We start from the raw sequence: 25,736 nt of genomic DNA, 5'->3' as shown, positions 1-25,736 counted from the left end.
CCCAGAGACTTCTTTTATGTGCTGGATGTTGCCAGAGCTGGAGAACGCATAGCACGGCCAACATGCCAAGAGGGAGGCAAAAATAGACAAGCACTGTAAGTAAAATTTCCACTGCTTTTATGATAAGAACTGTCAGACTGAAGGGGGAAAGTCTGGTTCGAGTGTGAAGTGCTTGGTCTCTTTAAATATTTGTGTGTGCCTCTGTGATGAGAAACATACACAAATGTGAAGACATTTCAAAGGCCAACAGCTAAATCCTGAGTTTGGTGCGACATTTCTAATGAAGTTTGAGGTGATCAGGGTTAAATTGAGTTCAACATTAAGCTGCAGTCAGGCTGTGACGTTGACATGATGGCTTCCCTTTCTCCTCCTTAGTGATAGGTCCATCTCAGTCATGTTGAGCACTAGCTACACTTCGTGCCCCAAGTTAAAAAGTTTTGGAGGGGCACAACCCACGGAAACGATGCTGCATGCCAGTGGAAATGACATTGTTTCTGTGGCCCACTATGCATAAGGTTATGAATGGCAAGCATAAACCAGGCTTTAGACTACACACGGAATGTTCGCATGCAGTCTGTCTTCACGTGCATTCTGTGCATAGGTGTTCAGGGAGGAATGGCTAGAGGGAGACACCTAATGGCATCACAGACCACTCTCATTTAAAATCAGATGTTTTTCTCCCAGAACTGGTCCTCCAATAACACAGAACTTTTTGGCCCGGATTTTCAAATCAGATGCCCCAAGTTTGTTGCAGTGGGTCAGTTTTAAGGACCTTATCATGTAGCCTGATCCCTGCCCAGTATCTTAGGATTTGTTTTTATATCTGGTGTTTCTGCACAGAACGATAACGCAGGAAGTAGGGAGCCCTTCAGCGAGGCCAAATGTAAAATGTGGAGGTCAGGGTGGAGGATGGATTTGCGGAGAGTTCATGCAGACCATAACCGTTGGCATTGCATTGTAATTACAACATAATCCAGGGTCAGGAAGGGCTAAATAGTCCTGACTGGTCACTGTCTGCTGATGCTGCTCTGGTCGGGTTCAGGAAGGAGCATCGTCTTCATAAGCAAATTAAAACAGACAAACATGTCAACCGACTGCAGGCAAACTCACACTGCGCTCCCACTCACACAGATCAGAGTCTGCTGCCGTACGGAACCAGCGTGCTGCTCAATCGCACAGCAGAGGCAGACAAAGTGCTTACAACAAAACAACCGTATCTACCCCCCACCCCCACCCGCACACTTGACATGTGATTTGCACCAACATACTGAAGCTATCACAGACAGGGGAACACAAATACACACACACAGTCCCAGCAGGAGTTCCTCGGGGGCCTGGATGTGACAGGCAGCTGTCACAGTCCCACGCTGATGCAGACAGCGTTTTTCACACACTTGCGCTTGAGTAAACAGACTCTCACTCTGCTGCTGCTGCTGCTCCTCTCATATAAAACCCCCCTCTCTCCTCAACGGTTTCAATTGTAAATGATGATTGAGGAGGTTTTTTTATTTCCTAAGCATGTATTACAGCTGGATCATCATTTATTTATGCTGTTATTTAAGATGGACATTTGGGCTCAGGAATTCAGTCTAATATATTAATTAAAACTCTGGCACAGCTTTAAATACACTGCAAATAAGTTATAGACTCTATACTGTATACAATGGCAAGCACCTTCAGGTAAGAAAGGCTAACTTTTCCACAGAATAAATGAAAAATAAAATTTAATTTGAGGGTGTCTATCTTTCCTGCTATCTGTACATATAGTATGAAAACAAATACTTGTATTTGTCTTTCTTCTGTGTACTGAATACACATCAAGTCAATTAAGGTTCAGTCAATGTTTAACCATGGTGGTACTTTAAACTTAGTCACTCCAAATTTGTTTATGGATTGATTACTGTCTGATTAGTTTTGCTTTCTTGCTCACCAACTCCAAGAAACAACCAAACAATCTTTTAAAAAGCATGTGCACTTCTATGTCCTAAATCCCTCTGAGCCGACTGCTGTGTCATCAGGGTGTACAGGACATTTGAAAAATGGGACAAGACTTTAAAAGAAAAATATAATAAAGGAGCAATTGGCTTCATTTACAGGAAGTGCAACCTAGATGAGCCGAGTTTTTGGGATCGTCACGTTAGCCCCCCACCCCCCCCTGTATTAGAGATTAGTGTGCCCCAGTTTAATTGTCCTCCTTGGGTTCGGCCCTTGTCGACCCCAATTTGTTTGTCTGAACAATGTCAAATGTAAATCACGACTAGTTATAACTGTACACATAACTTTCAGCTCACACTTATTTGAGATTGTCCAAACCATGTAAAAATATCCCATTGCTCGTGTCACAGTGACTACACAGTGAAAAACAGTGGTTTGATTTTCCATACTTCTGATTTTATGTTGTGTGAACAAGTGAGAGAATTCTCTAAAACACAGAATTGTTCCTCCAGGAGACACCTGTCGATGTCCTCTATCAGTGTGTGTCATAGCTAAAAAGGGGGTTTTCATTCCTCTTTATTTGTCCTGCCTACGCACATGATAAGTGACTGAGAGGTGAAAAACAGGTATTGTTAAATGATGCCAACCTTAGAAGCATCAAGCCAGTTTCAGAGAAATGTTCAATGAAGCCATAAAAACAAAGGCTGTGCTTTCTCAGTTGTTGCGACATCAGAAACAGAAAATGTCTGACCACCCGTTTTTCAGACACCTGTGAAAACTCTTTTTCGCAATGACATATTTGTCTTAGAGGAATGCCAATGAAATGGTCATACGCTTTTCTACAACACATAGCAGAGAAGAAACAATACTTTCATGGTAAGAGGTCTGATTTAGTGGCTTTCTTCTATTTCTCAACAGTCAAAACGAGGATCCTGTGCTGCCTTTTCATCATCATTTAATCACCAGAAGTTGACCAGTACATGAGGAAACCATATCAAGCCCAAGCAGCTTGGCGCTACAACTCAAACAACGTTTGTTAGCCAAGGGGGGCTCTGCTGGAGAAGAAACACTATAAAACTGTGACTATTTCTCACAGTAGAGAAGTGGAGAGGAAATTTAATTGTCAGAGCATGTGTGATTAATCAGTGTATGACTGCAGCACTGTTAGGTTTTTTTCATTTGTTTTACAGTGTGGGTAATATTTAGAGATTTATTCACTGTATTTCCTTTCCACTAGGTTTTTGTTTTATGTATTCAACTGTGTTTGCCAACTAAATTAAAAGATCCTTGGTATTAATGGAAGCTTTCTTTTTGTAGTAATGGACGCTCCACCTAGATGAGTTAAAACATAAATGGAAGGCTGTTATGGAAAATCAAAAGCCTGCTCCCAGCGTTTCCAGAGGCACTTACAAATACTAAATGACAATCCTCTGTTTAAAACAGAGTGTGGGAGGGGCGGTTATGCCTCCTACATTGCTAGCATAAAGGTGCTATATGTACGATTTCTCTGTTGCCAAACATGGTTTCTTGGAGGTGATGGTCAGTCGCCAAGAGATTCAGCCATTGTTGCATTTAGAGTGGAGAGGTTATAATATGTCCTTGAAGCAGGACTACTTCTTCCTGATGCTAAAGTGCCTCCCTATCGGAAAGTGACAGGAAGAGCAGACGTTTGGTGGTTAGCATGCTAACTTGAGTCGAGCGAAAGAAATAGAACAAAAACAAGCTTTAACCCTGGTGTTGCTGGGTAAAGATATTAAGCTTTATACTGAACTTACAACATCTCTAATAATAGCATAACGTACGTCTAGCACCTTTGAAATCGGTGTCTGTATCTGCATTTTTCTGTCATGTGGATTAAGTCTTTCTCTCTGACACACACACTCTCACACACGCTCACACACACGCATGCAAAGATGGGATGAAAAGGAATACTTACTGGATGGGCCGACTGCGACAGAGTGATGCAGAAAAAGGGGTGGAAAAGAAGAAAAGGAACAGAAAGATGAATGACAATGAGATGAGGAGCTCATGGTGAATGGTGGATATTAGATGAACTATTTGAACAAGACAAGAGAAACACTTCAGCACCACAGCCACCCAGTTCTATATTGAATGAACAATAATTGACCATGAATTGGTTGAATGTGGACCGGCCGAAGTGAAATTGGCTGCAACTGACACTGAAGTGGTCTGTAAAGAAAGGAGCAGGGGATGGGAGGGAGGCGTAATGATGAACTGAACATGGATTACAGGTGATAAGAGGTGGTATTTTGATTGATCTGTGGTTTTCCACGATACATGGTCACTTCCTCTGTGTGTGCATTTGCCTCTGTGTGTGTGTGTGTTATTCCTATTAACCCTAATACTGCACCTGCATGCACTAACCCCACAATCAATTTCCATTTGCCTAGCAGCTGCTGCTGGGAATTACTTCTTCAATCTGCTACAACAAAATTCTATTAGTAAAGTGACTTACATGTGCAAGTGTGTGCATATGTGTGTGTTTACTCTTGCACCAACAAACACCCGTCTGTTTATCAGTGCCTGCACGCAGATATAGGCTGCGAGCATACATGTACTGTCAGATGTCAGAAAATCTGCACAGGCTGGAGGGCCCGCTCACATAATCAACTGATGCAGAGTAAAACTCTAAATATTCTCTTTTATCATCACAAATGACAGATTTCTCATTTCTCAGTGCCTCTCTTCAAGGGACGGACTTATTCTAATGCAATTTGAATGCTTTTTGATCTCGGCTCTCTCTCCAGAGGGATGACAAGGCAAAGCTTGAAAGGAACTTTAAGTCTATTTTTCACTTTTCTCTCTTATAGTTTGAGCTAACAGCATGTTGCCAGTCTGTCAGTCTTCTAATGGACAACATCTACAAGTCTAAACATTTTGGACATTTCAAGATAACAGGTTCTTAAGGTTCTTGAAGGCCTGTATTTTCAAAGCCTGAGGAAACAGAGGGCATATTCGCTCGATGGAAAATTGTCCACGAAAGCAACCAATTGTAATTCATCACAAAAAAGACAATTAAATGACACTGCATGCTGGCAGGTGAGCTGTGGGCCCTGTGTGATGAATCACAGCAAAACTGTCCATCTGGGCAAATTCACTCAATAAAATCTGTGTATAAATCTATTTAATAATCACAAGAAAAAGATACTGCCAGTGCAGCACTTGAATACAGGTCATAGTTCACTTGTTTGATTGTATTTCTAAAAATAAAGCAGGATAAAACTTTTTCTATTTACTTAGTTGCACATTTTTCTATTATAAGACACTTAACATTGAATCACGACTTGTTTTTATGGTTGACACGCTGCCAATCATTCCCTTCTTGTTCATTCTCACATTTTAACATAATGACATAAAGACTTCAGCTGCCATCTCAACAGCCATCACAACCACAGACTGAACTAAACTCAAGCTGGGATTTCAGATGAAATTTGACGAAGCATGTATTTGTGTGTATGGAGAGCGAGGTGGAGCGGCCCCGTGTCTCACCGTGCACTTGCAGGGAGCCCGATGCCTCGGCCTTGCCCACACTGTTCTCTGACACACACGTGTAAGTGCCCTCGTCCTCAGCTCGCACCAGCGTCAGACGCAGACTGTTGTCACTGCGGATCTCAAATCTGGAAAGACATTGAAACACAAGATTTAAGACAAGATGCAATATATTGCCGTAGAGCGGTGGGTGAGTTTCACGCATTAAGGACATCTACAAGGTTATCTGTATCATTAAAGCGCTGAAGATGCCACTAAGTTAACAGAAATTGCAAGATTCTTACAATCTGGAAGGATATTCAATGCCGCTATCATGTGGCTTGGTAAATCTGATCACTGTCATACTGATATCAACAGAACACAGTGAAATATTTCATGCATGTGGAGACAGAGTGCGTTATCCTGTATGGCTTGGGGCCTCCGCCAAAAACTCAGAGTGTCTGTGCAGACCTGAATCATGCAGACACCAAGGGAACATTTTTCCCCTGTTTCCCCCGAGGGATCATTAATGTTTCATCCAATCAAATCCAGCGAGCAAGTGAGACTCTCACAGCATCACAGTCGCAGTGTTACTCTGAATGTTGAGTGAGTATCATGGGAGAACTTCTCTCTTGGGCAGCACAGAAACTGTCTTAAAGGCACATGGCAAGTTTGACAGCTGTTAAACAAATATTTTGTTTAACATATGACTGTCTGCACTTCTTCCTGCATGATTCTAGCAATCATTTTGTATCTGTAGTATTTGGAATCTCAGGAATGATACTGCACATATGTATATTAAGTAGCAATGGACTTACAGTATTAAAAGCACATTTTTAAAAGAATCATTATGGGAGCAGTGATTTGTTTTAATAAATCCTGAGTGATTAGATCTTATGTAAATCGTAATTATATGAGTTACAGAACAAATCAAGAATTGGATGACTTTATTTCTTGCTTATCAGGGAACTAAGACTAGTTGCGAAGTGAAGACAGTCACTCTCTATATGAAGGCTGTTCTACTTGTTACCAAAATGTAATATATTGCTCAATAACATCCCGGCACCAAGCATTTTATTGTTACTGTGATGATACCAAGTTTGGACTGATGCATCATGCAGTACCAACAGGGAGTACATGACTGTTGTTTCCATCATACCTGCCGCGGGGCAACTCTCCCTCCTCTCTCCGCCAGCGTACGTTCGGAGTCGGGTCTCCATGCACCTCGCAGAAGAAGTCCACTGTGTCATCTGCCAACACCACCTGGTTCACCGGCTGTTTGGTGAACATGGGCCTCTCTGGAGTAAGACAGAGACGAAGAGGATCAAAACTTGCTTGTGGTGCTACTTCCTAATTGCTGTTTGATTTCCTGTACTTGTCAGCAATTTAATTAACAATGTCCTTGTGTGGACAAATTTGGAGACACTTGGCTGAATTCAGACACAGCTATTGATGTATTAGATCCCGGACATCTCAAATGAGAGAAAATATAACTGATAGGGGATAAAAGAGAGCTGGTGTGTCTGGGTCCGTTGGAGGTGGGGTTTCTATGCCAATGTGTGTTTACTTTAAACAACGACAACCTAATATGAGTGAATCATGTTGAGGTTGGAGCTGATAAATGTAGAACAGCTTCTTTCACTGAAATGAATGCAACACAGAGAAGAGAGAAGAAGTTGGAGGAGATGATGCATGAGACAATTGAACTGATTGTGAAAGAAGAGGGGTGAGTTCCCTGTGCTTGTCCGACCACTGAGAGACTTGTAGTTCTACACGCATTAGGTCAAGGTGTAGGCTATAGCATTCATTAATTCAACACAAAAAAGCATATGCTGGCTTTTAGGCACGGTGTGGAAAACTGCATTGCACCAGAGACCATTGGAGTCGAAATCTGTGTTCCAAGCCTCATCTAACCCCTTTCTAGGACAACCAAAACACACACAGGAACTGATGATGAACCTCTACTGACTTATTATTATTAGCAGTATTTATCATAAGAATGATTAATCAGGTAATTGGATTGTTGAAGCAGCACAGTTACATGGGTGGTAGAATCAATACACCGGTGTCATACAGGCTGTCCAGAGAAACAAATAGGAAATGTAAGCTCTCATCATGACCATAATAAATTGTGATAGCCTAGAAATATTAGTGCAGATGTGCGATGGCTATTATCTTGCAAATTTCACAGATGGCAGTAATATTACATATAAGGGGAAGTGTCAGGGAGTGCATTTTCAACCATAAATTGATTAATTGAGTGTTACACACTGGCTTTAGGTTTACTGTTGCACTGCAGTGTGCAGATGGAACAGCATCTGGGCGGTGGTGGTGAGGGTGAGGGGGTTGGTGGGACTGCTAAGAAAATATCAATTTTCTATCTGTTTCCTGGGATCAATACAAACTTTGAGAGGGCTTATGCTGCTGCTCTACTGAGAGCAAAGCAGAGATTCAGAGACGAGGAAAGAAGACGAGAGGTCAAGAGAGCAAAGCAAAGGGCAACTGGGAAGGGAACATTCATCTTCTGTTCCAACAGCTGAGAGAAGAAAGAGCAGCCAAGAAGAAATGAATTCAGAAAAGGCGGAAAACAGGATATGTGTGTTTTGAGAAGCTTCTACAAGAGGAATCGTAAATGTCTTTACTATAGATGACAAGAGATTAGTATGATTTATATTATTTCCTATGTACATTTCCTATGTACAGCTACCTGTACATTAACTGGCCATTGTTATCTGAACATATGGAATTTTGCATCTGAAACATGTTTTTGTGTAATCAAAGAGTAAAATAATATATACAATATATGCATGTTGTCCATCATTTAATAAGATACAGTAACAACGACTCACCGAAAACCACTAGTTCTGCAGGATCACTGTCTTTCTCTCCAACCATGTTGGTACCAACACACACATACATGCCAGCATCACTTTTCCTGGTGTTGGAAATCATCAGCTTGCCACCGCGGATCTGAAAATGCAGGGCACAGGGATGGAATGAAAAGGGAGGAGGGAAAGGCAGAGGAAGAGAGATAAACAGGTATGAGGAGGAGGAGGATGGGGAGGAGAAGGGAAATTGGTGTTGGTGGAGGGGGAAAGAAAAAAGACAAATGGTGAGAGGTTGGGAAAAGGATATTGAAGCACGTTAGTCAGGAGAGAAGCCACTCCATCATTTTCAGTGTGTCATGACAGATGGCTCCGCTTGTTCTTACACTGTTTGACAATGGGTCTAGCTCCAGGCCAATCGCCATAGAAACACCTTCTTCTGCTGTGTGTATACTACAGTAAGTAGCGCCAATGATTCATTGTTTGATGATGACATACACTGTGTGCAGACATCTTTGATTCCAAACTGCAGGTTTACATATTGGTTTCATTGTATTCTAAAGTTGTGGTGCAACATATTTTTTTTCTAGAAGGTGGGTTAGTTAACCTTAAAGGACTAAATTACAGCAATCAGTGCAGTAGCAAATTATCCAGCAATTTGTTTTTCAAATCATGTGTGATGGAGCTATTTTAATCATAGTCTTCTCATCAATAATCAAAACTCAGTCCCTTCCATTAACGGTAATAGAAATCCTTAGTCAGAGGGCATCCAAAATTTAATTTGGACATTTAACTGAAAAGGGGAAGTGAGCATGACCCAAAAACTGTGATGACAAACACAATACAGTGGCAAGAAAAAGTGGATGAACCATTTGGAATCACCTGCATTTATGCATTAATATATCTTCAAACAAAATCAGATCTTTATCTACATTACAATCAGGAGCAACCTTTATAACCAATAACACAAAGATTGTGGTGTTGTTCCATACTGAATACATAATTAAATATGTGCAGTGTAGTTTGGAAAAAGCATGAGAATCCCTCAGTTAATAACATAGTAAAAAGCTAACTAGATTCTGGAGACTGCAAGTGTCAATGAAACCTGACTGGTTTAGAGCTACTCCAATTAATTCAATTTAAGTTTGCAATTCACAAGAAGCATCTGCAGATGTGAATCATTTTTAACAAAATAAGATCTCAGAAGAATTACGATCAAGAAGCTATCCTACCTAGAAGTGGGCATTCAGCTAAGATAACTCCAAATTCACAACCCCAAATTATCAGTGAGGAAACAAAACAACCTCAGAGTCATAGCTACAGGTTTAGAGGAATAATTGGAGCAGGCGGCATCTCTGTTTATGAGTCAACAATCTGTAAATTATGGTGCATGGAGCCTGGTGTCCATGGCAGAATGCCACAGGGGAAGATGCTGCTCTCTAAAACAAACATCACAGTGTGCCTAAAGTTTAGCAGAGAGCACCTTGCCTTTCCAAATGTCAACTTAGGGAAAATATTCTGTGGGCTGATGATCTAAGGTTGAATTGTTTGTGAAGAAACACTGCACTACATGTGGCATAAAAGGGCACTGAACGCCACCATGAAAACATAGTTCCAACAGTGAAGGAGGGAGCATCATGATTTGGGGCTTTGCTGTCTCTGGGTCTAGTCATCTTGAAGGGAAAAGTGAATTTATCTTACAGGATAATGTCAGGGTGTTAGTCTACTGGCTGAAGATCAGTACAAGCTGGGTTATGCAGCAGCACAATGACCCTTAACATTAAAGGTAAATCTACAAGAAAAGGAATTCAAACAAAGAAAATCCTCCTGTTGCAGTCAGAGCTGCACCGATAGAGATGCTGAGGAATGAGCTCAGAAAGTCGTTCACACCAGATGTCCTAAGAATACATGTGAGGTGAAGCTGTTATGTAGAAAAAAAATCTTAAAATTCCTCCTGATCTTGGTACAGCTTGAACTGATTGAGTTCAAGGGTTCACATATTGTGTCTACCAGCAATGTGAATATTTATGTTATGCATGTGTTCAATTAAGACCCAAAAGATAAGAATTGTTATTGGATTTTTAGTTGAAGCACAATTTGTCTGTCTTTACTTGTGACTTGGATGAAGATTAGATAACATTTCATGAACAATTAATAATGAAAACTGTTGCTACAAATGGTTTCTAACTTTCTGCAGTGAATTGCTGAACCACCAGCCAACTTACGGTGATCCTCTCATCTCGATCATTGACCCGGATGTTGTTTCTCTTCCATGAGATGGTGGGCTCAGGGTGGCCTCTGGGTGGGATACACTCCATGACAGCTGGCTCACCAGCTGCCACCACCACATCACTGGGTGTCTGACGGAAGTCATCTCTCAGAACTGGAGAAAAGAGCAAAGATGCAGGGAGATGGTAAGAACAAGTGAAAACCTCTTTGCTGATGGTACCATCTTCTATCTAGCTTTGGATATATGTAGTTCTGCTGACATCCAGCTCACATTTTGCCTACAGGTGATCCTTTACTTTACATGACTATGCATAAGAGTCATATTAACTCTTTACTGACATTTGGTCCTAAAAAGAAACAACATGAATGGTGCAAACCAAATATCACGATCATCTCTTACTGTGTGAACGGAATAACACAAAGAGTTTAGGGACATTGACATTATAAGACTGAATTTAACATGATGTGCATGTGTCCCTAAGGATCTTCAGTGACTTAGTGTAATGTGTGCGGCATCACAGCACATCAATAATGGAGGCTCTTGTAGCTGTCACACACAAAGCAGATGAATAATTCAATCTGATCCACAAACAGACACACACCCTTGGCAAATGCACATGCATTAAGGCACTTGGATATGCGATCAAGAAAAAGAAGTGACCATTTAAACAAAGTACATCATAGAAATCTATATAAACTGCCAGACGCCCCTTGGAATACCAATTCCAGGAAATATCTCTCTCTGTGTTGCTTTCTTGGAGTCTATTCATAAAACATTAGAGATCTTTGAGTCCCCCTCCTCTTTTGCTTCCATATTAATACCTCTGTGCCTGTTACCTGAAGGCATTGGGATTTTTCTATCTCAAGTCTCCAGAGCTCTGTGACCTCTCAGATTACAGGTGTGGTGGATGGTTCCGTAGACTAGAATGATGTTCTGACAACAGCAGTCTACCAGGAAGAAGTCAAATGAATGCATGCCTGCAGGCGAGAAGTCTGGTCTGAGCCACTCTTGGGATTTTTGGAAGGGATAAAACCAATGAGAGGGTTCATGTGTCATTCCTATCTGGCCTGAGCGTCCCCACAAAACCCTCCCTTACTGATCTGAAAAGCATATCCTCACAACATTCCCTTTCTCTTCACAACTTCCAAATAGCACTTGGGGTATCCAATTTCTACCCTGAAATATTCCACAAAGCAAGCTTTGAAGCTATGGGCAGATGTGGGATTTGGACATCAAGGAATTGGTGGATGATTAATTGATGCTTGAGGATAGCATGGCTGACTTGCATGCATTATGGTGATCCAGCTGATGTCAGTCAGTCGTATCAATATTAGGACATTCAACTCATGCCCTGCCTCAATTCTCTCCTGATAATACAGCTATCTGCAGGGCTGTTGAGACTGTCATGAAGGTGAGTGGAGAGAAATCTGTTAGCTCAACAAAGTCATGTCAGTTAAAGCTTATCAAAGAAAGCGGAACATCGCCCAGACAACTCAACTGGCGGTTTAAAAAAATGACAATTTAATAACGACTCATCTTGTAATTTAACCAAATGCCTTTGTCATCATTTCTCACCTTTCAGGGTGACATACAATGTATTAACAGGAGCAGCATTTACATTCAATACCAAGCTGGTAAATTAATTTATTATGTAAATACTCAGATTTTTGCAATTCAGCAGCTTTCAGAGTCGGTGTTCTTCTTTTACATAGAGTACTTCTCAAAAGAGGACTCTATCAAATCACTTAAATAATAAGTGTAATTTGGCAAATATGACAAAGTAGCCAGCAGTTACGAGATTGGGTTCCATTCATAAGGTGATTCCTTTAACATTTATTAAGGGTGCCCTCATATTGTAAAGGTGACATTTTGGCACTTTAAAAGACACACTTTGAAAATAAATGTTCACAACACTAAATAAGAGAACACAACATGCCTGCAGTTCCATGTAAAAGCTGATTTATTAGTCATGCATTTTATTCAATGTGTTTTCCATTGAAACGAAGTCTTGAGTTGTGTAAACTTGTGTTCTGGTTATATCTGCCCTGAGATTTCATTGAATCCAGGAAGGTTTTCAAAGCTCTGTCAGAAAAACTCCCAAGTCTACTCACTGGATATGTTAAGCGTTGAGAGCTAAATAAGCCCACGGAGGAGAATATGTTGTATGTTATTACACTTGAATATGAAAGTATAAAACTTTTGCTGAAAGACATCTCCCAGTAAATCCAGTGGGAAAAAAAATATTTACCCATCCACATGGTTTTATGTCCATGTAAAGTGAGTTGCACATGATACTGTTTGTCGATAATTATCACCTCCAGGCCTGTTGTCATCATCTATCAATACTGATAGATTGTGGAACATGTACAGAACATATGTGTGTGTCTGTGTGTTATGTAGGCATGCGGGTCTTTATACATGATGGGATGCACGAGGGTGTGTGGCCGTGTCAGTGAAGACACAGCACCAATGTCACTATAATGTCACAGGCCAGCAGGGGAGGGTCACTGCCTCATCTGATTAATAGCACACCTCCCCTAATGACAGCACTGGCAGACCAACAATGCCCCAGGATATTAACATTATTATCACCATCTATATATCTATCCGTCCATCCATCCATATGAACTCACTTACACCCAAGACTTCTAAGGACATTTCTTTATCTCAAATACCTGGCCTTGTGTGGAAAATGCATTGTATCTCAGTGTCAGGCTGTACGCCCCAAAGGCTCATTTCTCTTCTTGTCAAGATAGCGTTGCGTCCTTCCTGAATGAGAGTAAGGGGGTGTGTGTGTGTGAGGAGATAAATCTGCCCGTTTTGTTGGTAATCAAGGTCATGGGAGACGGGCACATCCGTGTTTAAGGAGCGAAAAGGATATTTTTCATTTCCTCATTAGCTAACGGAGCCAGTTCTTGCCTCTGCCCTGATAAAATGCAGGTGTACATGATTCATTGTCGGCTCCTGAATCATTATGTTGCTGTCTTTTTTATCTGTGTCTCTTAGAGGGATGAAATTACCGCTTATGGCTACAGTCAGACTCATATCCTGGTGGCCAATTACTTAGCCACCGAGCATTTGGGGCATTCCAAATCCCATTGGCCCATCCACTCCTGAAAGGATATGCTTAACCACACCCCTGACCTTATCGGTACCTGCTGCCGACATTTTCCTCAATCACTATTCGCAGCAGATTCTAAAACCCTGACCAAATTGTTCAGGAACCTGTCCCGTCGTGCAGAGAAGATGGAAATAGGACAGTTTGCTGCACCCCAGGTCTGAATTACCATGCAGCAGGGTTAAAGGGCCGCCGTGATGACCTGTCACACACCATTCTGAGATCACGGCTCCAGGGGCCTGCGATCTTTCCCTTTCTACCCATCAAACTCATCAGATCTGAACGAAAAGTGGGTCTCTAGAAGTTTATTAGGCACTGGCAATTATCCATGAGGCCCTTGGGGGCCCATATTAAGTGGGTGCACTCTGACCTTTCCTTTAAACCCCTTCAACAAAGCCAGAGTAATCCCCACTACTGGGCCTGAACGGCAAGCTTTAATAAGAGGACAGACACACATCTACACACACAACTGAATAGATTTCTAATATAGATTGGAACTGAAAGCCTGCAAACTGTAATACAAATGTTTCACCTGCTCTGATGTATACAAATAGTAAGATGATGACAATATGTACCAATCTACAATAAGATATGTCCACTAGGAGACATTTTTTGTATCATCTTGCAATAATCATTCAAATGTATATTCAAGTTGAAATATAGGTTATTTCCTATTTCTATAATTAAATTCAAACGGTTACAAGGTTAGGTTTTCGAACATTAGCTGAAACACAGCCGCAGCAGTGGTGAGGAGGGGTTGGCAGCGTCATACCTCCAATAACAGAAGGTAGGGCATCTGCATGCCGAAGTGTCCTTGGGCAAGATACTGAATTCTGAATTGCCCCTCGTAGAAAAAGTGCTGCCCATAGATGCACTGTATGTGTGTCTGAATGGTTTAAGGGTAATAAACTGTACTGTAAAGCACTTTGAGTGGTTATCAAGACTAGAAAAAGCTCTATATAAATACAGACCATTTACCGTTTTACTAACACAGTGACTGCACAGTACTGACAGTGAAACATTTAGGCGGCATTGTGCTGAAATGAGGCTGCATGACATGAGATTTGTTTGTATACTGTAGAGCTTCATAAGCTCTTTGATGAAATGTAAAATTAAGAGTTAGCTAATACATAAAATGGCCAAGTCATGATATCTGCTTTATATTTGAAAAAGGATGCAGTTTCATTACATTGATGTAAATTCCATATTGCCTCAACAGTCCACAACTATATAATATTTTCTCAACATCACAATATAAATGTACACACCACTCAGCTTAAACAAAGTCGCGTGAGGCTTTCAGTTCCACTGTCTGTGTCAGATGTTTTTTTAACCTTATGACAACAATCTGCATGTAGCAATCATCAGCTTGGGATGTACACTTATAGCTGTGCCAATTGCAGATTGTCACAAAAAAGAGAAGGTTACTTATTGTACCTCAAAGTGTGTTAATGTATGGTGCTGAGGAATTTTTGACCATCCTCACACATTACTGTATATGCCACTATATATTATGTATATTGTATATTACACATTATATTTGTACAGGAGAATAGTGCCTGTCTAATTCCACAGATACTCCCTTCTCTCTCTAAGCAGTACCAAGGTCAGGTTATAGATAAAGGGCCAACCAACAGTACATTGTAGCGTCTACGCTTAGCGACTTTCATATCTAACTCAGATGCGCCAGCATAGAGAGCCACCAACTTCAACTCTCACCAACTTCAGCTCTTTTGCATATTTTACCAGTGGCAAAACTTAAGGACACAATGTGATTTAGTTATGCATACTTTAGGATTAACTATACAATAGGATGTGAACACTTACATGTAACATAGAGAGTGACAGTAATTCTAGCCATTTATGGATGTGCTGTTAGAATGGGTGAAGCAAGTAGAGGGAGATAATGGGGATGCTGTGGGAGACATCTTCAGCTTGGGGGTGACAATTGCTCACGTTACTCTGTTAGTGTTTGTATATTGTTTCACCTTCTGGTCTCAATGATGCATCAAGTCTACATTAAAATCTTCTGCTTAAGACATCAGCTGCTGCCTGAGTTCTCCTTTCACCAGCTTCCAGAAAACATCCATAACAAATGGGAGTGTAAACTCTGTGATTTACCACATGTGGAAAGTATATGGGCTCTGCTGTATATCAGGGCATCATTTGAGCATTTAATTGCACATAAAAAAACACCTTTGGGGCAAGCTCAAGCTCACTTTTAATTAAATGGCTTTATCGCTGTTGTTAATGTTCGAAGTGTGTGTGCTTTTATTTTAACCTCTTTGGGACCTTTTTTGGTATAAATAATGAGGCAAAGTCATTTGAGGTCTTGGTTAAGATTAGGGGCATGGTGTTGAACTGAGGTTAGATTAAAACATGAACTGGTTATGCTTAAGATAAATGCTGGGGTTGGAGTTAGGCTGTCAGCAATGAATGAAAGTCAATGCAATGTCCATACAAGGCTAGCATTGGAAAACTGTGTATGTTTGTGTGTATGTGTGTGAGTGTGTGTGTGTGTTTGTGTGTGCCTGTGTCTCATTTCCCTCAAGAATAAATATTCACGGCAGAGAGAGAGTGACAGATAGTCCCTTGAAGAGAAGGAGGGGAATCAAGAGAAGCGTCACAGAGTTCAAGCTCTGTTGTGGGGGATTGAGATGGTCATCTGTCAATCCGTCAGCTTACAACTTGTCCCGACATGAAGCAATCTGCTCTGCTGTGAACACACTCACAATTTTTTTGCTCTTTCTCCTTATCCCTTTATCAAGCGCAATAAGACACACACATATACATGACTTCTCTATATAAGTGTAGCCAGTTCCCCAAGGCAATATCTGTCTAGGCCCTTCGGCTCAACAGGGGCCCCCATCAGAAGCCATCTTCCAACAGCCACTCTCATTATCCTGAGTGGACCCCCTCCGATCCCTATCAACCATTACACCATGATGAAACGGCCCACACAGGATATTGGTGTGTGTGTGTGTGTGTGTGTGTGTGTGTGTGTGTGTGTGTGTGTGTGTGTGTGTGTGTGTGTGTGTGTGTGTGTGTGTGTGTGTGTGTGTGTGTGTGTGTGTGTGTGTGTCTGGAGGGGAGGTGGGTGTCTCACGGTTGGAGACAGATGTCCGTGCTGCCACTAAGCAGCCATTGCCTCCCAACCCCATCCAGTACAAACACAGGCATTCGCACATATCCGCTGCACGGCAGCTGCAACAGCAAATACAGAACAACACTGCCTGCATCCAATATGACCAGCTCAGTCCAATATACAGACTGACTGAAGACTGCAACCCCCTGCAGTGCATCAGCACACACCCACAGACACCCACACACACCCACACCCACCCACACACACACACACACACAGTCTTTATTAATCGTTTTTTGACAGCTGATCTGAAATGTCCGCTTTCCTCTTAAAACTGACTTGGTTTGTTGCAGTTCTATTTTTTTCTTATTTCTGTAATTTGGCTCTTTGGCCTGAAAGTCTTTGTGCCCTTCAGTAAATGGTACATGGACAACTGAGCTGGCTCTAAAGCTAAATGAATGGGAATTACAGCGACAGGGCATTTCAATTACTGCCTCCATGAGTCCAGAGGGGTCACCTTCTTGGTCTAAGGGACCAACCTTCAGGAACACAATCACACACACACACGCAAGCACACACACACACATACACACACACACACACACACACACACACACACCCACACACACACAAACCTGTTAATCAATGTCTGATGCATTTTTCCTCACAAATTTATTTTCTTTTGTCCCTTAGCGTGTCAGCTGGCGTAGCCACTTAGGCCACCATTGCTGCTGTTTAGCACCATCAGCTGACTCCATTTAGCAGCCACAACAGCTGCCCACACCCCACCCAATCCCCACCACTCTTACACACAGCCCTCACACTGGTGCTACCACCAAACCTAGCCATGATGACAAGAGCATCAAAAATTTTGCATAACTGCAAAATAAAACCCCTACAGATTGAGGTGGAGGCTGATAGAAATAGATAGAAATATTTCTCTATCTGTGTGATTCGTGTGGAGATCAGGCATTAGAATGACATGTCTGACAGATCACTGGAGTGTTTGCAAGATTGATCTTGGCCAGAAGTTGACAGAAAATCTCTGCAGCTCAAATTAAAATGATGTGAAAGCATTGGTATTTCTCACAGCAAACCACAGGAAAACCAATTATTAGCCACTGGGCTCAGATAAGACTGAAATGAAACCCACAAGTCACTGTGATGCATTGCAAGCTGATTATAAGCCTGTTATTAGCATAGATAAACCTCTTATAACATAATCATCTGGCAAACCCAAGACAATTACATTCGATTCATTATTCAAGTCCTGCTTTGATACTGTTTACGATGCTTTAAAATGTGTTATCAGCCCCGCTACATGTAAAATCCTGCCCAAATTGAATTAAGTGATAAAATATAAAAAAGCCCCCATCAAACCCGGCCCCGCCTCCCAAGTGATGCAGAGAAAATAAACGAGGTTATCTGTCAAGGTGCAATGTTTCACGGCTTAAGCGCTCATAAATGCCTGGGCCCTCCACAGTGTCTTGTCACACCCAGACATGTTGGAAGGGGGGGGGGTGGGGTAGAAGGGGTGGATGAGGAGCAGGTGGGTGGGTGAGGGGGTGTAATACTTGGCAGCGGTGCTGTCTGAAGCCAATATGACCGTGGGCCCCACATGCAGCGGTGGGACGGCACAGGAGGCACTCATTATCAGCCACACAGACACCAGAGGGAAAAGGGTGGTGATCACAGGGAGGGATTGTTCTGTGTGTGTGTGTGTGTGTGTGTGTGTGTGTGTGTGTGTGTGTGTGTGTGTGTGTGTGTGGGGGGTTTACAGTGATGGCCAATAAACACACTGAGGGGGCAGGGGTTAAGGATAATCGGGCCAACTTGCGGGCACCTTCTTAGCATGGAGCTGCAATCATGTGACAACAAGATTATGTTTTGAAGCCAGTTCAGGCTTTACATGCCACACCATGCATGTGGTACAAATTATGTAACTATTACAATAATGAGGTTTTGCAACAATGATATGCTACAAACAGTGATTGCATCCAACCAGGGAGAGACGGGGTATAGTTATACGAGACATTCAGTTGCCGTATGTGCGCTTATAGATGCAAAAAGGTTTCTTATTATAAAGAAAGTACCTCCTCTAAAAGTAACTATGTATTTACTGATAGGATTTCAACATTGTCAGTCACTTCCACAAAACATCAAATTGAATTGTAAATCTGCTCCTGCAGTATCCTACCCAGGAAACCATATCTAAATTTGAATGTTAAACATCAACACTGATATCTTGCATGTCTCATTTCAACCCTGACCTGCTAACGCTAAAGCCAGATTCATTGCTTTGCTTTAAGGGGTTACAGCATATCGACACAGAGCCATTGCAACACAAATGTCTACTCTGTAGCTATCGTGCACATCTTCTTCATACCACATGCTAACTGCAATAGCCCTGATAGGTCGTCTTGCGCTAGTTGTCCAAAGCCGGTGGAAATTGTTGAGACTAAATACCACCGGCAAGCAATAAAAAAAAAAAATTGATTCCCTCTCATTTTTCAATAACAAGTCTAGCAAAGTCATCAGTGCAAACCTTCTGCTCGACACGATCGCCACTACCACAATGAATCAAAGAACGTAAGCTACAAAGAGTAATTCGCTATTTAGAGATGAAGCCTTTCCACTATTGCTAGTATCATAAGGGAATGGAAGAATGTTAATGTGGGGATATGCAGTAATTTAATGCAACATGTGGCTGGATTATGTACAAAACATCCATCTAGTTTTGCAGGGGTGCCTGTGAAATCCAACACTGAACCGCAAATCAAATCATCCACCACAGGTATATGATGGGAGTCCTGTTAACCCCTTGCACCACGCATAAATCCCGCCAGCTTTAAGGCACATTACTGCCTGCATAGGCTGCATGTAATCTGTAATGCATTTCAGGCCCTGAAGAATTGTCCAATAAAAATGGAATTCCAATGGATGCTGCGCTGCACTCTAGATGTTCTCATGCTGGAAGTATTTCACTTCTGGTTGTACAAAAACAATGAGGGCAAGAAAATTCCATAAAGCTTTCTACTGCACTCAAACGTATAGTCATTGTATTTCACTTATCGTAAGGGATTGTAGTTTTATCAGGTTCAACATGGTAGTCCAATTACGAGAAAGATAAAGAAATGGATTCAAAATTCAGTTCAAAATGGAGCATTAACAGTAATAGATTAATGATCAATGATATGTACAGGATTTTTTTGAGAAATGAGCCTCCAACTGTGCTTTGTGCATATCTCCTTTGTTTGTTGACCCTAAAACTCCTCTGTAGTGCACAGGTCTATTAAAGGCCTTGTCTAACCATCCATCCCTCCCGCTAGATCCCCCACCCTATTTGCCACCCCATCGTTTTGCCATCACACATGCACACACAGTCGCACAATCACACACATTCAAACACTCACTCAAACAGAGCAGAACAGGCCTGAGGCATGCCAAGGCCATTTCAGTGAAATCACCATATTTCAAGTCAAGGGGCGATGGAGGTATTAATTCTCATGTCAGAGCCAACTACCCCTCTCATTAACCTGGCACTACAGAAAATGCTCTAAGTTTGTGCAGAGACACACACATGAAGCCAGTCTGCTGTAAACACAAACATGCCGGTACATCAATACACACACTCTCTGACCAACTTCTCCTTATTTCAGTGCAAATCCTTCCAATCTCCTGGCAGGAGGAGTGCTCACCTACGTGTGGCTCAGCAGCAGGTTCCCATCCCAATTGTGAGCTTGTGCTGCTGCTCCGGCTGTGCTCACCCACCCAGCAACCTTGAGGTTAATCCACCGCAAACCTTCGCTGGCATGCCACGTTGGCCCCGTGTGTGTGAGTGTGTGCGGGTACATGTGTTTTTCTGCCAATTTCTCATCTATGCCTTTAATCTCTGCAAACCCTGATGGGACACACACACATGACTCCCCAGACAACCTGCAGACCAAACTCAGCAGAGTATGGACCCTGTAATTCCCTAGGATTTAAAGTTACAATGTTGGCTTCTAGAAATTCCGTCCCAGAAAGGGTAAGAATCCCACATGGCAGACATCCCTCATTCAGACAATCCAGAAGCATCTACTCTGCCGAAGTGTCCTTGGGCAAGACAGTGATTTGTTTCCTACTCCAGGGTGCTGTCATATGGCTCACCCTGACTTCTGACCTCCTGCAGTGAGGAGCAAGAAAACACAATTGCTGGCATGGATCAATAACAGCACATTATCAAAAAGCCATATTTAAGAATGATTCCTCTTTGAGTGCGAACGGATGATGAAGAGTGCAGGTTCATGACCTCTCAGGAGGAAAGACATGTTGGATGGAGGACAGTGAAGGTGAATGGCTTAATGAAGCTCCATCTTTATTGGCTCATCTTGGAGGATTTCAATTCAAAAATGTTGGAGTGCTGAGATGAAAACTTCTGTGATGCACATGTTATGAACTTGCCTTGTAATGAAACGTCTCTTTAATTGGAAGTGGCATATGTGCTTTAGAGAGCGTGCAGAGATGCACCCTGAGGCAACGCGTATATTTGTCCCAAAAGCAAATGCATGCGTCCATCATGGACACTATGATGTGACAAAGATAGACACATGCCATGTCTCTTCAAATTACCCAGGCTATTCATGAAATATTCAAACTGTTTGACAATACTTACTTCAGCTTGAGTGGCTGCCCACCGCTCCTCTTAAAGCTGAATAAATTATCTGATTGACAGGCTTGCAAAAATAGCTAATGTCCTTGTTTTTTACAAAAGATAAATCTGTTTGGAGTGGATTTTAAAGGAAATGTTTCTTCCTTCAGCTGGAAATGTGCCATGCCTTTAGAAACTGAGGAAACGAGGAGATGAAACAACATTTTGATGGGAGTTGTTTGGCAAAAACAAGCCAGTGGAGTTTCAGAGAAAAAAGAATCTGGACCGCATACTACAGAGGGGGGATGAGGAAAAGAGATGGGAGCGAGTGGTGGTGGTAGGGGGGGTGGTAGGGGGGGTGGTGCAAACATGCACAAATCGTAAAAACACAATCCAATTTTAATTCAAGCAATATGTGCACAAAAATGTGATATGGAATATGAGGTGTGTGTGCATATGCAACTGGGTGTGTTGCACCATAAAAAGGAAGAACCCTCTTCTATAGTGCACAGACTAACACGTCCTGTGTGTGAGGGGTTAAACTAGAAGTAATATATGCATGGCATCGCTAAGGAGAGCCGCCGAAAACAACAACACTCCACCCCTCCCTGCCCACACTTCACGAACAACACCCACCCTACGACCCCGAGGGGCCCCCCACAACAATACCATTACAGAGGTGGTCGAAGCTCATGTGTGTGGTCAGCTAATAAAGCAATTGTCTGGCCCTGAAAAGAGGATTACTTTAATCTAGTAATGGCTGATGTTGTGCGGCCTATAGAAGCGGGGTAAGAGGGTCATAGGGAATTGCTGAGAAGCCCATTGTAAGGCAACTGAAACCCCCACCCCCCCACCCCCCCCCAACCCCACAATGCCCTTAGCTGACCCACCAGCCCAATCAAGACTACTGTAGTTCATCCATCTGGAAAACCACAAACACTCTTTAACTCGACCTCAAGGGGAATGGGGTGGACGGAGCTGCCTATAGACAATGGGTGCCCCCACCCAAAACGTCACAGTCACACACAACCCATTAATTATTGACCACTGCAGTGGAACGGTGGCAACGGGCACTTTTTCAAGAATTCCGCTCGGACAATAAGTAATTCAAGTTAAGTTTTACTACGGTGGTTTGGCCTGTGGTCAGACCAACAATAGCGCTGGGTCACAGAGTGTGGCCTGCTCAGTTCAGTGAGAACACTGCACTGGGATAATAAAATGCAGGGTTGTTGAACCAGGTTTGTAATATGACACAAAGTCAAATATTTACCAGTTAATTTTAGTATCACAATACTTCATAACATTATGTTTCGCAGTGATCAAGATGGATGAGAAATGACTGTCACCAAAACAGATTTTAGATGTAGGGATGAATCACTTGAGATCGTTGCACAACACGTCTGCAAGGGTTTTATAAATTTGTGATTCTATTAATAAACGTTAAATTTACAACCTTTTCTGAAATCTTAGGGGGAGAATGTTTTGAAGTCAATGTGAAAACATCATGAGGTGGTATTTAATTTGAACATGCAACATTTATGGACGAAAAATGTGTGACGAGGCTAGACTTCATGGATCATATTTAATCAATCCCCATGCATACCTGTCCAGTAGCAACACACCTACACAACACAGGCTCTGACAGTGCTATTTTGGGGCCGGAATCACAAAGTATGAAGTAGAATGTGCAGTCAGTGTTCATAAAAGCTTGCTCTGGTATTTGTGAATAATATCTACCTGACATGTTTGCTGGGAGATGTGTGGCTACGAGCCAAAATATGCAGCAGGAGCAGAAGAACCCTGACAGTGGCTTTCTTTCTACGCCGTCTCACCATCGTGTAAGTCCTGTCAGTTTTCTCAGCAGCGTGTCTTGTTGTGTGAACACACGCACTACACACATATCCCTGTCACTCTTTGCATGTGTCTGGCTTCACTGATGGCTTGCTGATTCTGAAACTGTCCACTTTCCCTGGCTCACAGCGGTGCCTGGGAGGTGAAGGAGGTGAGTCGTCTGTCTGACATCAGCGTTTTCATGTTGGACGCTGGCCAGTGAGACCGTGTCAGCGGACCTGCTGTCAGCTGTCTCTGCCCATGAACACAACTTATGGCTGAGACCCCACCTGTGCAACAGAAGCTAATGTGCTCACTTAGCTGGAGAAGATGCCACTTTGCTGCCCTGTTAGTGTGCCACCCCTGTTCGTACCCCATGCACTCGAAAGGGGCTGGGGGAAGAGCAACAGTTCCAATTTTCCACCCTGTCAACAAACTCCAAAAACAGATGGATCTTGAAGCAGAAATCCATTTAGCTCCACTCGAATGACTTAAGCCCCCATTCGCTGACCTTTTTCTTACGCCTCTCAAGAAGAAATGAATCTTGTGCAAATACACACGAGTAGAAATCAATAAGCATTTTTCCACTGCTGGTCGCCCTCGTATTTACCATTTGCAGACAGGTCAAATATGCCTAAATCCCCCTGAAATGCCTTTTTACCATGCACAGCTGGCAGCGGGGATTACTTCAGCCATACTAAATACTGAAAGGGGAATGCTTGTGTTAATAAACAGGGTTAATTTTAAAATAAAAACTACCTAGGAAACAGTCTCTGTGCTTTGACCAGTGAGGGAATTAGAGAGGCGAGACTGTGACAGAAGTGAACAAACAAAACAGACCATGCAAAAGAGTTAAGATTAAAGATCAAGCAATCTCTGCAGTTAATCATGTTCTCAGGAAGATGTCGATATGACAGCAGCAACAGACAAGGGCACAAAATAAACCCAATATTTACAGCATGTGCAGAGAGGGAATTGTCTCAGTAAACAAAATGCTCATTGGGATTTGAAGTAGACTCATATTTTTATCCACTCCAATATTAATTTTCCACCAAATGCTTGCAGCATCAGAGTTGACATTTTTGCCTAAATTCTCTCTTGACAGACACCTCATTCTGCATCAAATTGAACCGCACAACTAAGATTTAGCTTGAGGGCTGCAGCAGAGAGAAGAATCCAATTACTGCACGGATTTTTCCAGTTCCTAGAATTAGTTGTCCTGCGAGATTGACTCATCTAATAACTCCAATAAATGAGCTGGCAAATTCTAGAATGGGCTACACACTATTTTAAAATAAGTTTCCCACCAATTGGAATTTGTTGTCTAAATCTTAACAAAGTTTTCCAATTACCACAATAAGCTGGCACATAATAATTACACTGGATTGTCCAGCAACTAAATAAAGTTGTCCAGTGATGAATGGAATTTATGACTTGTCCAGTTGCCACAGTCCAATGTCTTGCAGCCAATAAACAGGATGAGCTCATAAAAGACCACAATGAGACTGATCTCCCCAATATCTATTATCTAGTAATTATATCATGCCGGCCAAAAAATAACCACAAACTGTGTGCACATCATTTTGATGTAAGCCTCCATCTGGTGGTTTGACTCCACTTTACTTCAAATTGTTCACTTGTTCACTGATTTTCCTGCTTAGTAACAAGACTGGCAACTAGACACTTCTCCCTCTATTGCTTTAATGTCCTCCCATTTGATCCACTCTGTAATCACACTCTGATTGTGTTCGATTGCTCCGTTTGAACCGTGTATTGATCATGTTGTCCTCTTGTGTTTAACGTCGGTCATAAATGCTGCCTGAAACTCTCTAGATGCATTCCACTTCTTGTGTTATTTGAAATTGCTGGATTTGTTTGATTTGTTTCAAGCTACCCATTCTGCGTGTTTGTGCTGCCTGTGCCCGGCTCTCTACCACTGGCACCACTGCTGTATCTGTTATCTGTGCTATGTTCTTTCTATTTCCCTGTTGCATCTCATTATAGTTGTCTTTTGTTCCACTTTCTCTTCTGAGTCAGTACCCACTGTGTGTTATCATGATTCTACCCACTTGCCCCCTGCGGGCACATTCACACCAACATTAGCAGTACATCACAAACACTGGCTTCTCATTCATTTCCATGAGGCTGATGCATTGGTGCAGCAGGGGTGCTCTTGCAGAGGACTCTGGCACAGTCATGCATAGCAGTCTAGGAAAAGGTTTATCCTGGTTTAACATTTGTCCTCGTCGGGTGCAACAATAAAGTAAATACAGTGATGCAAATTAACGGTGGAGAACCTCATAGCAATTTCACTGTTTACCTGTCAAACAAAGACAGAGGAGCATATTATCACTGATGATGTAATAACTTTGCAGTTTAAACTCTGCCTTGAAGCAGGAAAACTGCTGTGCAGTGTTACTGTGGCCGATAAGGCTTCCAGCTGGACTTCCTTGCTCACATTTTTCCCCTTAATCTCTGCCCTGGAGCAACACACCCACACCACACGACCCATGTGTAGGTTTACCAGGGGGCTATTGTTGGCCTCAATGAGCCCTAAGAGGGGGTCATTTGCATCCTGTAGGACCTTGACTAAT

The 25,736-nt window shown here is 42.2% G+C and overlaps 1 protein-coding gene across 4 annotated transcripts in view; it reads right to left on the bottom strand.

Annotated features, from left to right (window-relative positions):
* Positions 1-25,736, bottom strand: part of robo3 (roundabout, axon guidance receptor, homolog 3 (Drosophila)) — an 85,922-nt gene that overhangs the window by 35,489 nt on the left and 24,697 nt on the right. For 2 of the 4 annotated variants that reach the window (XM_034606779.1, XM_034606780.1), the window contains exons 3-7: positions 10,475-10,632; positions 8,274-8,394; positions 6,584-6,722; positions 5,446-5,573; positions 3,872-3,883 (exon numbers count right to left, since the gene is read on the bottom strand). In XM_034606779.1, the coding sequence (XP_034462670.1) occupies positions 3,872-3,883; positions 5,446-5,573; positions 6,584-6,722; positions 8,274-8,394; positions 10,475-10,632 (558 nt within the window). The remainder of the gene's footprint in view (positions 1-3,871; positions 3,884-5,445; positions 5,574-6,583; positions 6,723-8,273; positions 8,395-10,474; positions 10,633-25,736) is intronic. The other 2 variants (XM_034606781.1, XM_034606782.1) reach the window with 1 other exon arrangement.

The sequence above is a fragment of the Hippoglossus hippoglossus genome, chromosome 14, assembly GCF_009819705.1.
Source record: "Hippoglossus hippoglossus isolate fHipHip1 chromosome 14, fHipHip1.pri, whole genome shotgun sequence".
In the NCBI taxonomy this organism is placed as follows: Eukaryota; Metazoa; Chordata; class Actinopteri; order Pleuronectiformes; family Pleuronectidae; genus Hippoglossus; species Hippoglossus hippoglossus.
This window is presented reverse-complemented; position numbering and strand designations above follow the sequence as displayed.